At 37.4% G+C, this 16,577-nt stretch overlaps 1 protein-coding gene across 1 annotated transcript in view; it reads right to left on the reverse strand.

The window, feature by feature from the left end:
• PDE1A (phosphodiesterase 1A, calmodulin-dependent) overlaps positions 1-16,577 on the reverse strand; it is a gene marked incomplete at its 5' end in the record, with an annotated part of 48,610 nt that overhangs the window by 16,390 nt on the left and 15,643 nt on the right. Inside the window, 5 exons of the mRNA XM_010161887.1 lie at positions 1,256-1,337; positions 5,137-5,257; positions 5,377-5,478; positions 11,258-11,383; positions 13,895-13,995. Of these exons, the coding sequence (XP_010160189.1) occupies positions 1,256-1,337; positions 5,137-5,257; positions 5,377-5,478; positions 11,258-11,383; positions 13,895-13,995 (532 nt within the window). The remainder of the gene's footprint in view (positions 1-1,255; positions 1,338-5,136; positions 5,258-5,376; positions 5,479-11,257; positions 11,384-13,894; positions 13,996-16,577) is intronic.

Raw genomic sequence — 16,577 nt, forward strand, 5'->3', positions numbered from 1 at the left:
TCTCTTTTACCATTTGGAGCTTCTTGCCAAGGAGTTAATATTTCAAACTGCTGTTTATTATTCTGTGGAGGTAAAGTGTTATTTCACAGTGTGTAGGAGTGTTCTGTCAAACCAGTGAAGAGAACAAGTAATATCCTTAGGAGACAGCATTCATCCCACAGTTCTGAGATGTCAGCTCTGAACAATGTCTTTTACATTTTAAAGTGCTCATCAAGGTATGGAATGACATAGTGAGAAAATGAAGCATTATTCTCTGCAAAGCACTTAACAGAAGTAAAAAAAAAAAAAAAAGCTAAAACATGAGCTAGCAATGGACTTCCAGATGTCTTCATACTCTAACCATGCAACACAGCACAAAGGTGAGCAACAGTGCTTCAGTCTAGGATCCAGCTTCCCTCCTGCAGTAAGGTATGATGCTCAAGCACAATGCTTTTCAAGTCCCAGTGGAATGGTATAAAGGATATTTTGAGAGACAAGATCAGACAGGATGGCATACTTCAGTTCAAGGATAAGACACTCTCATCTATAGAATATCTCTCTAAGCACTGCGTTCACTCACATAAAAGGTACAGCTTTTGGTAGGACATGCTGCTTCACTCAGTATGCTTCTAGGGTATCTCCTTGTAACTAGCACCAGTGATCTTTACCCGTTTTTATTTCCTTATTTTTGCTGATGGAAACTGGGATAGAGAGCGCCAAAACCCGCATTTCTGAAAACAGGAACCTGAAGTTTGGCCATGGTTGACCAAAATGCAATTAGGATTGACAGGAAAAGAATACAGTGGTCTTTGTCAACCCAAGGAGGCTTGATCCTGCCACACTGATAGTCTCAATTGCAGTTCAGGGATCTGATGTATGAATTATCTTTGAGATGCATCTACAGAACAGTACCAGACTTTTAGATTGCAGTTGAGACAGACCTGTGAGTTCTTCACCAAGAATCAATGTGTCTGAGGACACGATCCACCAAACTCTAAAGCATATACAGTAAAAGTTTGGCTCATGTCCAATAATTTGGTTAATCCTTCTACCCCCCCTTAGCATCATGTATGCTGAAATCACTTCATGTTCTTTTGAGATGAGCACATTTTTACTGCAAGAGCAAATGAGCTTGGTGAATAGATAGGTGCAAACAGATACCTTCTATATGATGGCATTTGGACCATTTAAAATTCAAGATGGGTATAAGAAATGTCCGTACGAATTTACATGCTCCTACACATACAAGAAAAAGAAAAACACAACCTGTCGTTACCTATTTGGGACTGAGCTACCAAAGTAGACTTGCGGTCACAGAGTGGGGAAAACTGAAGACCTAAAGCAGCCTCCTTGTCTCCCTGCAAACAACAAGATTTAATATTATAGGCACATATTTGATAGAGGGACGGAGACAAAGAAATCTGAACATTCTTAGTATTTATTCAACAGATTATTTTCACTTATATTCCTAAATAAAAACAAGCCACAGGCAAAAATATAAGGTCTTGTAATTTATCTTTAAACGTTCAGGAAAAGTGAAAGTCAAAATTCTAACTTATATTTTACAATTATTATGTAAAGGAACTTATTGCAAGCAAGTTCTCCTCAAGAGCAAGTCCATCTACCAATGAGATTTAACATAGGAAGTTTTTCAATATTCAGTTTAGTCCTGCTGATCCCAGATGTAGTGGGATTGGAGATATGTAGACATGTTTGTAAAAGTATGTTGAACACTGAGTGTTTCGTTCTATTACACTGGTTTATCCAACATGTGAAATTTCTACAATGGATTTACACAGATCAAGGGCAGGATCTGACTTGAACTCATTCTCACTAGCAGGCATGTCTCTGCTGCTGAAGCCATAAAAAGGACAAGATCAATTTAGTTACAAAGATGATTTGCACAACCTAGTTCTGAAAATATTTCAACACCTAACACATTAAAAGAAGCTTTTTGTCGTAACAGTCTTAAACAAAGGTGTTATCTCCATTTTCATCACGGTAGACCAACTGACTTGCAAAAGCTCAAAATGAAAGTCTAGTGGCACAAAAAACCCTGAGGAGACATCTTTCAAGAGCAGCTATTGTTTGTGTTGCTGGACAACATGATGCACTGACATTATACAGGAAAACTTAAGTCTTTCAAGTAAAATGGCTCTACATATTATATCAGTCATGGAGAGTGCTGTTTCACGAGCATTCAGTGGGGAGCAGTACATGAACATTTTCCTAAAGATCTCATCAGAAGCTGATGGATGAAGGGGTAGTATCCTTCCTTCCTTAGTTTTTTATCATGTATCATCGAACTAGATTTGGGAAAAGTTTAGAAATGTAATACCAATAAAACCACTTCAGCCACAGGAACAGAGTTAGCTCACAGATTGCGTTTCACGTGGAAGTGGAGAGTTTGTCACTGTGGCCTTTAAATTCTGCGCCGAAGTGTTCATAATTTCATTTCAGAGTGTAGAACAACACATGAACACTTTCTACTGGAAGCAGTGCTAGTGGTATCTCCATGTAAATGCAGGAGCCAGATTGTGATACAACACAAACTGGGGTAGCTCTAACAATTTCAGCCATTGTTGAATACAGGTTTTCTAAAGCAATATTAATTTTGTAATCTTCCCTTAACTAGGAATTAAAAAAGAGAAAAGCCCACACTAGCAAACAATCAGTTTGCTTTTTTTAATGTTTTCAAGTAGGTCCTTCCCCAGTTATTAATTACTTTTCAATTAATATAATACATAATTAATAATTAAATGTCACCTAAGTGTAAGTTTACTGTAAATTGTAATAATGGACGCAGCACTGATATTTAAATTGAATAACCTAACCCTAATTTCATTAGATTTAAAATCAAGACAAAAATCAAAATAGTAAAAGAATTATTTGCCCAGGTGCTGAACTCAGTGGACAGTTTTTTTTTTGTCCCTTTGGATCTATTCAGACTGAGAGCAGAATGCTATAGGAGCTGTGATACTTCTTTGAGTGACTTGAACTATGTATTTCTTTATTTTTAAGGTTTTGAGTTGGGTGGGTGTATTTCTATTTTAAACTTCTATCTGAGATTTTCCTTGGCATTATAATACACTTTCTGTAGTTGTTGCTTTTAAACTTAAAGTGCTGTTTGGCTTTTTCCCTGAGGTTAACGCTGGCACATATTTTAACCGTTAGCTACAGTTCAAGTTTTTTGTCTAGGTGAATGTTCATTTTTTTATAGTGTTCACTACTTTGAAAGTTTCCTGTTAAAGCATTGTTTTTGCATCACTAGTTTGAGGCTCTGCTGCTTTTTCCTGTAAAGCAGTAGAAATAGTTGAATCACTATTTTTAAAGAAAAGAGGAGGAGGAATTAGTGTGTTTTGTGTGCATTTAGACTTCATCTTGACTGACATAGGTTTGGAAATCCCAGAGATTTCCACCACACACGCCCATACCAAGCCAGTGCATCTAGGAAGGAGGAGACCTACTGCATCTGCCCTGCTCAGGGCATTTATATAGGTACAGTTACTTCATTGTACTTTTAAATGTGTTGGAATTGCTTCACACATGCTGTTTTTGGTAGTACATATAAAGAGGGATTCAGTTCCTTGCACACTCTTCTACAGCCTGAGAAACTTTCACATTCTATAATGCTGAGTTGCAGAAATACAAACATGGTGATTTGATTCTCTTGTTAAATGCCTTCTCAAGTGTTTCAACAGCTTATTTGGGATCCAGTTACTCTTTCTAATGAAAGGATGAAGGAATAACTAAAACATTAGCTGATCCTATGCACTCAACAACCAGTGTGGTACTGTTTATTGCTAATGTTACATCCACTCTGCACACATTGCCTCAGCGTCCCATGGGTTCTGTCTAGTCTGCCTCTCTATGTCTAAAATGTTTTTACAGTTGGTCATTTCTGACCTTTTCAAGTAATATATATCTGGGGTAATCTGCTCCTCCTTTTCCTTTCAAGTTCATTTCCTCATCATTTCCATTTACACAAGCAGACACAAATTAATGACTCTGCTCAGTATTTCCACCAAACATAGTCCATTCATTATTTAGATTAAGGCACCAGCTCTCCAATCTGTCTCCCCAGTCCAAAGCCCAGAGTCAAGGATGTCCTTGAGCTCCCTACCATGAATTTGTATAAAGAAACTCTGGGCACTGAGGAAGAACTTTCTTGGGCAGATGTGCCTATCAATCTCATGGTTTAACATACTGACATTTTTAATCTCTGGCCCCTTTTTCCAGAGTGACACAACTGATCTGAAAATTTCAGCATACAGCAAAATAATGGCAATAAAGATGAGCAAGACATACACTGTTCCATTATCTGTATTAACCATTTTTAAAACCTGTGTATAACTGTAGAAATTGTGTAATACCTTAACTGGATTTTAGTTATCAGTTGTACTTCAGTAACTGTTATGTTAAAAACGTGCATGGTCACAAATATTCATTACAAGGAGAGTATTCCTTCTTTGTAGAAATGTTTTTTTTTCCCTGCTGAGGTGAGTAAAAAAATGGCAACAGTGACACCAACACCTACTGGGCTTTCCCTGTGAAATGAAAAGGCTTGCACAAAAGTGTGTCTTCACTTTTCTTTTAGCATATATGGCCATAGTGTTAACAGGATGATACAGTCTAACCTCTGGCTTTGGACCAGGCTGTTATGAAAGTAAAACCTTCAGATCTATGTGGTATATGCATGACAAGCACTGGCAAGGAAAAGAAATAGGAGGGCTTTCTGAAATGTAAAATGGAGACAACTTTTTGCCTTCTTTGCTGAACATGAATTCTTCCTATTTTCAAGTCCCTCATCCTACCCTGCTGGAGCTTCTTTTTAACTCAAAGCATATATAAATCTCTGTCTACAGAATGAAAACAGCTTGACAAGTTATATTATTATGGAAAGAAAAAAAATGCTACAACACTCAGAATCCTGGTATCAGCTGAAATAGATATATAGCTATAACAATTTCGTTTTATTCAGGCACATAAAAGTTGAATTAATGTCAGTGGTATGCATGAAGAATAAGGAATATATACTACCGACTCTGCTTGTCAATCACAACTAACAGCATCCTTGCTGGTAGACTTATGAAAAGATTTAATTGTGTAACCATTGCTTCTTGAACTATGTTTATGAAAAGATTTTTAAAATGGCACCTGTCGAAAAAATTCTTCCATCAGGGCCATGGTCCACCGGTAGTGCAGTTCCCAGGATTTTGCTGGATGGCTTATGTCTGCTGCATGTAGAATCAAAGACATGGCTTTGGCTTTGTCTACCCTGTCAATTCAAGGACATGCTCCAATTATCTCAAAACAAAAGCAACTATTTAAATTCTTTTCTTCTACATGAGCTCATTGAAAGACTACAGATAATGAAGAGAATGGAAAATAACCTACCCTTCTGTCTGCTGTAGCGTGTGTCGCATCGTTTTAATTTGTTGAAAATGACCCGACATGTCCGTAGACAAGACCATCTCAATGACCAAGCTACGCAACTCCCTAAGAATAATTAAAAGCAAAGTGACTGATTACAATTAATTTATTCTATGTATGGTGTATTTGTTTAAGCAGCACTTGTTAATTTATAACTTTCTAAATGACATCATGGGCTTTATTATGTTTTTAAAAGCATTTAAATAAATTATTAACAACTTGAACATTGTGTCCTAAAGGGATCCTGTGAAAGCAATGAACTTTAGAAAATGCACTCTGCAGTCATTATTTCAGAGTCACACTGTTTAGTAATTCCTCTTTCTAATGTACAAACTAAAATCAAAAGCAGTTCTTACAACCATTATAAGCAGAGTATTCAAAAAACCAGTTGATTCCTGGCCTTACCACCCAGGACATATTTGTGTCTTTTATTACCGCCCTCATATTAGTGCAGAGCAGTTACAACACTAAACCTAGGAAGAAGGCTGTGGAAACACTCAGAAGAGCAAGAGATGTTATATCTGAAAGACTATAAACATTATACCAACATATGAACATTATGACAAACTACCCTTCATCTCAAAAAAAACCTTCATGCCTATTTCATGAATCAGAGCACGTTCAGGATTTATAATTTATCTAGATCTTGGTATTATTGTCAGAGATGTTGGCTTGACCATCAGGTCTCTATTAAATTACTAAGAAAACAGGAAAACATGAACCACGTAAGAAAGTGTATTAATTCTCATTGTATATGACAGTAATTTTATCAGCAATAATTACTGATTTGAAAATGTATGTTTCCTTGATGCAGAAGAATTGTATCTAGACCATGTAGGAGTCCAGTGGGTCTTTATTTACATGCTTTTTAAATGGAGGATTTATGTGCAAGCGTTGCTTTTATGTGTATCGGGGACAATTCGCCACATTAAATCTTCGATTATGTAGCATCTATCTTCATGAGCACACCCCCAATCTTAAGAATGTCCAAGTATCAATAGAACAGTAGGATCCTGCTTTAGTCTTTCTCACTTGGTCTTTCATATTGTGTTCAAATCTTTGATTTACTTAACAATACATTTTTTTCAAAGGAAGGACTGTTTTAAAGAGGTAAATCAGATTTTTCTTTAGAGCTGTGAGAACAGTTTGTTATAAAAACTATCAACATGGTTTTTGAGCCAAATTAATTGCATATTTAAGATGATGCTCCTCGATTTTTGTTATTTATTCCTGATTTGCTTTGATGTAACTGGATAAAGACTCAATCCTCTCACTTCTACTCCATAATATGCAGCCATAGCAACTTGTGTTTAGAAAATGCCTTACCTTATCTGACCTCATAATAAGATACTAATTAATTTGCATCCCAACTGTTCCTCCTCCACACTGCTTTGAAACTGTACCCTTCAAACACAGCCAAACCCATTGGAAAAAAAAAAAAAAGAACAACTAACACTGCATGAAAACTGAAGGTTCTACATCATTAAACCCTGTTGTTGGTAAGACTGAACTAAATATCACTTCCCCTTTCTAAGGGAGATTTTCCTAGAACTTTCCATATCTGAACTAGTAATCAGAAATAAGTTCACCCCTCCTACACAAGACACACATTGAAGAAAAACTCTCCTTCCAGTTTACTCACACTGTCATGGCAGCAGACAAACCCTAATTCTTACCTTCATCAGCTGAATAAGGATCAAACAACATAGCATGGTCTGGTTCACCCACTTCTGAAGATCTCAGGCCACTAAAAAGCTGCTTAACAGCAAAGGAGAGACCCTCCATCTAGAGTCTGCAGTTGTCTCCTGCCCGTGCCCCCATCCATCATTAACAGAGGGATGGAAAAGTGAGAACTGACAGGGAAATATTAAATAAAGCTCTACTAGAGCTACAAATGGTCAGTTACTACCATTGCAAAGAAAATTAATCTTGGACTTAAACCTTTCCCAAATTGTTTCACAGGGAAAAAAGACCACCTTAACTTCCATACTGAGGGAGACCTCATAGGTAACTCCTGGACAGAAATCTCTGCCCACCTCATTAAGCAGCCCACAGCTACAGGCATTGGGGTAATACAGTTAGCATTGCTCATACTACCATGGCAAAATGATACGTAGGTGGTGTTGTCTTCAGTTCTGTGATGGGAAAGTTAAAGAAAGCATATCCTCCCAATGAGCAAGACTGGCACACTGGTAACAATGGATGAGCAGAAGGCCGAGGTACTCCACAACTCCTTTGCCTCAGTCTTCACTGGCAATCCCTCTTCCCACACCTCTCAAGTGGATGGACCCCAAAATGGAGACTGGAGGGTCAAAGTTGGTCCTCTTGTAAGGGAAGATAGGGTTGAGACCACCTGAGGAACTTGAACCTGCTTAAGTCTATGGGACCTGATGAGATGCATCTCAGAGTCCCGAGGGAATTGGCTGATGCAGTTGCCAGGAAAAGATTTTTTACGATGAGGGTAGTGAAACACTGGCACAGGTTGCCCAGGGAGGTGGTAGATGCCCTATCCCTGGAAACATTCAGGGTAAGGTTCAACAGTAACCTGATGTAGTTGATGACGTTCCTGCTCACTGCAGGGGGCTTGACTAGACGGCCTTTAAAGGTACCTTCCAACCCAAACTATTCTGTGATTTTATGAAATGATAGAAGTATTCACATAAAGTGCATAGCAGTTTTTTGGGGCCCACAACTGAAAGATTACTGAGTTTGAGTATACAATTTCCATTTTTCTTTAGTAAACTGTCATGTCCTGTGCTGTCACAGTTTCTTAACCCTCCTATATCCATATGTCCTACATATAGGATACTAAAAAAAACCAGATACAAGATGATGTGAAAAAATGCCATGAATAATGCTGTAATAAGCAGGAGACAAGGAGTGGCACATTAATTGATTGGAAAAGTTGTTAACTAATGAACAGAAATCAGTTCTATCAGGATCTGTCCATGAAAAAGACATTTAGTCAGCTGGAAACTAATGAAAAGTGAAACAGGATAAGATGAGCAAAAGCAAGTTGGGAACCGAAGACATAAGGTTCGTCTTGGAAGTTATAGCAATCCTTCTTTCCTCAGTGCTGGGGTTTAATCCCAGCCCACAATCAAGTATCACACAGCCAGTCACTCACCTCCCCCCTTCCCCAGTGGAGGAGGAGAATTGGAGGAAAAGACATGGAAAATACCAGCACATTCAGACAGAAGACTCCCAGGGGAATTTGTGAAAGAAAAGCTGCTTATTATGCATTATATATAATGCATATTGTTTTGTTAGTCCTTTTTAAATAATCAGGCAGTGTATCATTGTATGCCTTATGAGTGGAATAGTTTGAGACATTAATACCACCTACAACTGTTGATGTAATACATGAGGTGCCAGAACACCAGAAGCCTGGTAGATCAAAGAAGAAAGGTGGACAAAAATGGATCCCTCCTCAGTTATTTAGGGGCACCAAGTGAGAGAAACAAGACAATGTGGAAGACTGCAATATATTTTCAGGGTTGACAAAAGAGTGAGAAATTACTATGAATGTCACATGTGCTATCCACAAAGGCCATCCTCATCAGGATGTTGGCAGTTGCTCAGACCCAAACCCTATGTTTTAAACTTAATTGAAGCTGACAGTTTATTAGTGCATTTATCTTTTTAATGTTAACATGCAGAAAAGAAAATTTAATACTATAAAGTCATTCTCAGTCATTTTGCTTCATCTTGCAGAAATAATTAGCAGAACTACAGTTTAAATAGGCAGGGGTATTAAACTTCACAAAAATGTAATTGCTGCAACTCCAGAAAACAGATCTGACAGTATTCAAGAAATTAATCACTGGCAGGAAGTACATTAAAAAGTTGAACGAATTATAATTTCAATTTACTACCAATTTGGTTCAGTGCAAACTTCGAAACTGTTAGTCAAACACCATGAATTTCAGTACAGATCCAAGAAGTTCACTCTAGTAATCATTAGAAAATTGAAGAGCCTCTTTTAGGTGGCTAACAGATTTGTCATTGCACCAATGAACAACTTTATCTGATGACAAGGTAACAGGTATTTTTGGATATTAGAAACAAATACCAGAAAATCATAATTTCCATGACTGACCCTCTAAGTATCAGCCTTCAACAGGTTGTGCAGGTTCTCAGAGAAGCACTTTGGAAGTTACCTATCTGTTTGAAAGTACAGACTGTAACTGCCTAGTTAAGTGACAAAACACAGAACTGAGTGTCCTCATTTAGTTGCTTGAGCTTATTAGTCAGTTCATACATCTCTTCTAAGTTGTGCTGAATAGCCCCAACAGGAGAATATAAATTCTACATTCTTTCCCTGGCTGCCAAATCCCACCAACTTCCAAATGGCTGCATATAATAGTGGACTGGATCTGTGCAGCCACTGTATACAAATAAAATTTGTAAAACTAAAATAAAATTCTCCAGGAAATCCGAATTGGGTTACAGTGAGAGGAGATGGAAAAGCAAATGCAAACACACCAAGTCTGTGACTGAGCAACTTCTGAAGGAACGTGGTAGTTTATCACAGGTTCAAAAACCACGGAGAAATGACATACAACAGCAGTCAGAGCAAAGGGTCCATGATATAAAGAAAAGGAACTGTGGGAAGACCAGACCGAGCAATCTATGCAGAGAAGGGAGTGCTTCAAAAATGTGAAGACAATTTATCATATTCCTCTCTTTATTTTGTGGCAGTCCACCAAAGCAATATGTATAAACATCACACACCTGGAAACCATAGGCTCCTCTTTCTATTGGGAAATACTTTCTGTCACAGGAGCTTCCATCCTATCACTCTTTTCCTCAGTGACATAACAAAAGGGAACAACTGGTATGCACTGTACTAGCTGGCAGCCAGATTTCTGTCAGCTGGAGCAACTGCATGTTGCCGCAAGGATTCTCAAACTATACTCATTTATGGTGGTCTCCCGTGATGAAGGAGCCAGGACTGGGGAAGCACATAAATCTCTTCAAGCTCTCCTTGATCCAGTCCTGACCTGAAACTCAATTGAAGATCTGCATCTTTCTACCTGGAAGCATTCTCTGGTAGGACACAATATGAAACAACATCACTTCAAAAAAACATACTCAAGGCAACAAGTCTGAAGATTTTAAAATTACTCTCTCTACAATGATGGTTTTAAAAGACAGAATATCTGCCTCTTATTGCTGTCTAATGGCACAATCACTTTCTCCATACTCAACACCTAGGACAAGCAAAAACAAGGGCAGCGAGACCCATCAGCCCCAAAACTATCAGGCCCAAAATAGTCCCAAGCAGAGCAAGGCTTACCATGTTGGCAATGAAGATCTAAGTGTACATGACAACTGTTGTTGAAGTTTACAATTCAATTCCAGATGTCTTTCTCTAGAGCTAACTGTACAACACAAACTCTACGATAACTAAATCCAAACGAGTATTCTCTCAGAAGAAATCCTTTATGAGAAAGAAAAAGTGTATACTTCCTCTCTCATGTTTTATTAAAGAAAAAATTAAAAATACTTCAATATTAAAGTGTTTCGGAGTAGCTAGCTAGCCCAAGAGGGGCAGCACTGTGGTCTTCCTGAAGAGCTACCTCACCTGAGACACTATCCACACAGCCCAATGTTGTGCCTCATAAATATACAACCTCACTTGGAAAACTACATGGGGTCTCCCAGACAGTACTTCTTTACACCACAGCAGCCTTCCCTAAGCTCTAAATATCCATTACTCCTTCTAGTGCCAAAGTTTCTGCCTGAAATTTGAACTCTTAAAATAGACTCCACAGGGAAAGCCTGGTGTTTTTTACTATTTTTAAATAACAGAATTAGGTTTGAATGTCACAGTAGGTCTTACCTCCAGTCATCTTTTGTTAAATTTGCCAGGATGTTCATCTCTTCTTCTTGCATGAGTCTATAAGCAGCACTTACATGATGATTTTCAAGAACAGAACGATCATTGTACAATATTGCAACATCTGACCTAGTATTAAAAAAAAAAGGCAGAATTTGCAATAGCATCCCGAGGATAGCACGGGGGAAGATAGGACTGTGTGTTCCCTATGAGAACTATTAACTATATGTATCAATCTATGTTTATTTGTTCCTATTGTATCAAATACTGATAAAGTTTCCATCCTAAATGGAAAAAAATAGCATTATACCATTGTACATACTGCTCGTGGGAAAGCCATATTTTTAAATGTGTAATGTTTTATTTATATAACTATGACAAAAGTTTGTGTGTTCTTTGATCTTCTTGACTACAGACAGGATCACAGAGCAACAGAAATGCTCTGATTAGGCTACTCAAAAGTACTCGTTGGTGACACAACTATTTGAAATGCGATGCATTAACTAACAGAGGGGTTTCCACACATAGCATGGGGATTAAGCAGTTACTACCCTTGTTCTCAGACATGTGCTTTGGCCCATGTCACTCATAATCAGTAGAAGCTGTAAATAATAAAATATTTTAAAACTTCTATTTCATATGTTTTAAATTAATGCCACCTTTTGTCCTAAAAACAGCCAAACCTTGAGCCTCATAACAAAGGAATGGAAGAGATGCTAAGTTGAAATTTGATTGCACTGAAGAGCTTTCTAAAGCCAGAATGTTACCGTAACAGGATCTTTTCCCTCTTAATAAAGATTAACCTACAATACCAAAGTTACATATAGATTTTCACAAATTTTGATGCGGTATGGGTTTATCATACTTAGCTTCAAACTTCGTTAGTTCTTGGGCAATTTGTTTCCCCAAGACCTGATGTGACTTGCTACGCAAGTCTCCCCTCTTTGCTACACTTCTGTTCTGATAAAACTATCTGTGAGTATTTCAATTTGGTCAACTGAGAAGTCTGTTCTACAAGAAAGGTATGATGACTTAGCAGCACAGCTTACTGTGATATTAATAAGATAACTTCAACTTCTTGTTCTGTTGAGCAATAGTATATATTCAGTGTAACCATACATGTGTATGGTATGATACTAAGGAATCTAAAGATTAAAATACAATTGGCAAATTTATTTAGAGGGAACAAACCATAACCTACCTAAATAAAGAACATGTTTACAACCATAATCCTACTTAAATCATGGCAAAATCTGTGATTTGCCTATCACATATGTTTACGAAGTACACTTTAACCCTCATACTTACGGCTAGTTTTAAACAGTGCTAAGATTTACTATGACTATGACAGCCATTTCATCAGCTTTGCTCAGGCAAAAAAGGCCTGGAATCACTGCCCTGGGATGTCACATCAGGGTCAAGTTTCACTAGGAGGGAAGAATGAGCCCATCACAAAACAAATACCTGTTTGCAAGTATGTCCAACTAAAATTCAAAGGCTAACAGCTTAATTAATTTTCCACTTTTGAAATACTTCAGAGCAAAATATTAAGGACCAAAATAGAAAAGTAATATAAACTTGTAACAACAATCTGAAGTTTATTTTTAGCCAGACTATGCCGAAGGAAAAAAGACATCTTATTCCAGCTGCAGATCTAGAATTTGTTCATTGTTGAAGGGCACGTCTCTAGGTATAAATTATGGATTTAATTTAAATGTAACCATTGGGCACTTTATCTGTATAGGTGAGTGGAAGCATGCTTCTGCTCAAAGCAGCAGTATATCTAACACAGAGTTGTTTTGTTAGAATATGCCAGGGCTTCCTGAAAATTTTTTTTCAAGAGTAGGTAAGTAGTCTTGTCAACTGAGGCTACTAAAACTGAAGTATAGTCTAGTGTGACAGAACAATAAGATGCTTTGTACTAGGCTAAGTATCTGGAGTACCATTTATCACCCATGGATTGCTCAGTGTTTTCCTTTGATGCCTGAAAATATTCTAAGGAAGAGAGGTATATGCTGTTGTTCTGGACCAGAGGCTAGGACGACACGCTGTGCCCGCATGAGAATACAGTGAGCCTGACTTCCAAGCTGCATTTCTTTCCAGATTTCTTTTTTTAACTACTGCAGATGCTGCCAAAACATGCTAGGAGAGGACTCTTGGTAAGGATTTCTAAAGCTTTAGTTGAAGGTTTATCCCTCTGTACTAGGACTCTGTAATTTTAATACATAACTTGAAACAAAATGTAGCACCTGAAGTAAGTGCAGACACATTGCTGAAAGTGAAGTGGTATTTTTCTGGGGACACTGGGGAAGAAATTATTCAGTCAAAAGTACCAGAATTTAAGCAAGCAAAGAGGGGTGAGGGACTTTCAAGTCCATGTTCTGCATCTTTTTGAAATCTCTCCCGACACATCAGCTCCAAAATACAATTATTTCAACCACTATGGTGTTAACTCCCTACTCTTCCACACTGCCTTTGTCATGTGAGCAGTCCCATTAACTGTACAGAGACCAAGAAAGCAATATATGAAATCAGCAGTGACCTGGCTATTTCCTGTCTGTATTCGTAGGAGGCATGAAACAGTTGAGACCAACGAACAGCAAACTCCAGATATGACACTTAAGAGACCACTTCGCTTACCTTGTCTGAATATGAAAATTGTTTGTGGTCCCAGTATGTTCATAATCATGGACGGCAGCTGCAAAGATCATTGCTAAAATTTCCAGTTCTGTGAGCCAGTGCTGGTAAAGGAAAAACAAATCTCAGTCATATTTTCTGTAATAGCCTAGTTCAGATTAAACACTACAGTACTGGAAATGTTTTGCATTACCTTCAACTTAAGTAAACTTTACCGTCATATTCCAGGTAATTATATATCCATAACACTTCAGTGCTTCACAGTAAAATAACTCTTTGTACTTATTATGATTTCTCGAAGACCAAGTTAATGTCCTTATGGTCACTAGAAAAGTATATATTGGCAGCCAAAAATATAAGAAGTTCCTAAGATAGTTACATGGTATACTTTTTGAGTAGGAAGCATCTAATCTGCTAGCCCATACATGGCACTTGCCAAATTATGGTATATTCATCTAAAAGCTTGATACAGAGTTAAAGTTACAATTTGTCTTTTAGAGAACAATATATACAGTTCATAATAAATTCTACTTAAAACATCAGCATTAACTGTATTTTACCAGTGTACACAGCACTAAAATAGGTCTATGGGAGATTTTTCTGTTCTACGTTTTATCTTACTTTTTACTAACGCAAAAAATAAGCGCATAAGGCTAGTACACAGTTACACAGTACAAAAGGTAATGCAGGTCATGTATACAAAATAACGCAGACCCTAGAGTTTTGTGCCCTTTTATACTTCTTGCTGAGGCGGTTCTGTATTGCTTGGTTTGCAAAATAACCTCTGTTATTTTATCTTTCAAGTTCTATTTCTTGAATGATAAATCATCCTAGAGGAGAAAATTTACTCCAGCTAAAAATGGGGGCAGAAAAATCATACGATAATTAACCCCCGCAGTCATAGGAGTGATTAAGTCAAATGCCAGTCAAGCATTTCCACACGTACTTCAGATTTTGTTAGTGTAGAAGTAAGCTTCTGTACTAAAGGATCAAAGAATGATCTCATGCTTATGCACCCATACATGCACATACATGTATATGAATGAATACACAATGTATAAGCTGCCAGAAGTAGTATAAACCGCCAATAGTGGTACTTCTTTCAAAGAAGAAGAAAGGAAACAGTCAAGATTCATAAGCAATGTGAGAATAATGAAATAGGTCATTCAGTGACAAAATAAGACTGCTGAGGAACAAGTACTGGCTGTTCGTGAAGCAGTATAGATTTTAAAAGGTCACAACAGAGGAATGAGAATGTACTGTAAGCAGTTCTAAAAATAGAAATTATGACCTTCATGGTATCATGTGTCACAAGAAACCAGGCCATGACTGGTACTGGCTTTCACAATGTTTTCAACATACCAAATGGAATAGAAACACAGAAATTATTAGTAACTAAAGCTAAACATAAACTTTTCCTTCAAGATGCCTTTTCAAAAATCAGCTTTTTTAGTAACCAAAATAGTGTCTAGACCACGCATTTATAAGTAGAAGAGCATTACTTAAAAACAGTATGTATGGGCTACACAAAACCTTCATGCAGTACTAGGAGAGAGCAAGGATTCTAGAGAGTGTAGCTGAACAGTCAAAATTCAGATTAGTATTCAAATCAGAAAATCAGAGAGCTACTTTAGCTAAGGGATTTCTAAGGAAGCAGAAGAAAGCTCTTAAACACTCAACAAATGCTCTTCTCAGAGGGAGAGGGAAAAGCAGTTATCTGGAGGTCTGCAAGACTGCAAAGAGCTGGAACCTGCTTCCCTCCTGGAAGATACTGCGTCATGCAGGTGTAACATCTAGTGGAAAAGATCTCTTACTATTGAGAGATGTTTTCCATAATTATAAATTGCTTATAAGTAAATAGATACATTTCAACTTTCCATGAGCTCTGGTGCAAACTATTTGAACAATGATGGATTTTAAAATTAATACAAAAGGGAGTCTCTCAATGCACTTATTGACAGTAAAGGCATTTTTTCCTTTAGTTTGAGCAATACAGGTACGTGGGAGAAGGGATGGTGGGAAGATGATCGATGACTCAAAAGTTCTCTACAAGATATATTCCCTGGGACTTGGATTCTTACATCTTTATAAAGAAGACTTTACAAATGCAAGATTGAGTTATATATTTCAGTCGTATCATCTGGGATTTAATCTCTTGGGAAGGTTAATATATTGTGTGCCATCTGTGATATCTAACTTTATAACACATTGATCTGAGATGGCTGGATCTCATTTCTTAAGATAGACAGCAACTTTTGGAAAACACAATGATAATTTTATTTCTTTAAATGTGACTCTGAATATGTGCTATACTTCACTGGAATCTCTCTAAAGGCTTGTGGAGAAGCATAAACTCTGACCAGCCAATTATTCTGGCAAATTCCGAAATATGGCTGTTTTCCAGGTGCCTATAAGAGATACAAGATGTATGACCTCAACAAGAGGAATCCTGAAAAGTATTTTCTAAAACCCAGCTTTTTGAAGCATTTGCTTCAGTATGTCTTTCAGAAGTGAACAAGGAAGACAGAAATTCCTTGCAAGATCTAGGAGTCAGTATCAATTCCTTAAGATACAATGAAAGCACAAGAATTTCAAATTGCATGGCAATCTGCAAAAACCACACAGGAATTTGTTCGAAGATACAGCAGAATTAAAAGAGGCATTACAACAGACATACTCTGAAAAC

Source organism: Eurypyga helias, unplaced genomic scaffold (genome assembly GCF_000690775.1).
Source record: "Eurypyga helias isolate BGI_N326 unplaced genomic scaffold, ASM69077v1 scaffold7382, whole genome shotgun sequence".
NCBI lineage: Eukaryota > Metazoa > Chordata > Aves > Eurypygiformes > Eurypygidae > Eurypyga > Eurypyga helias.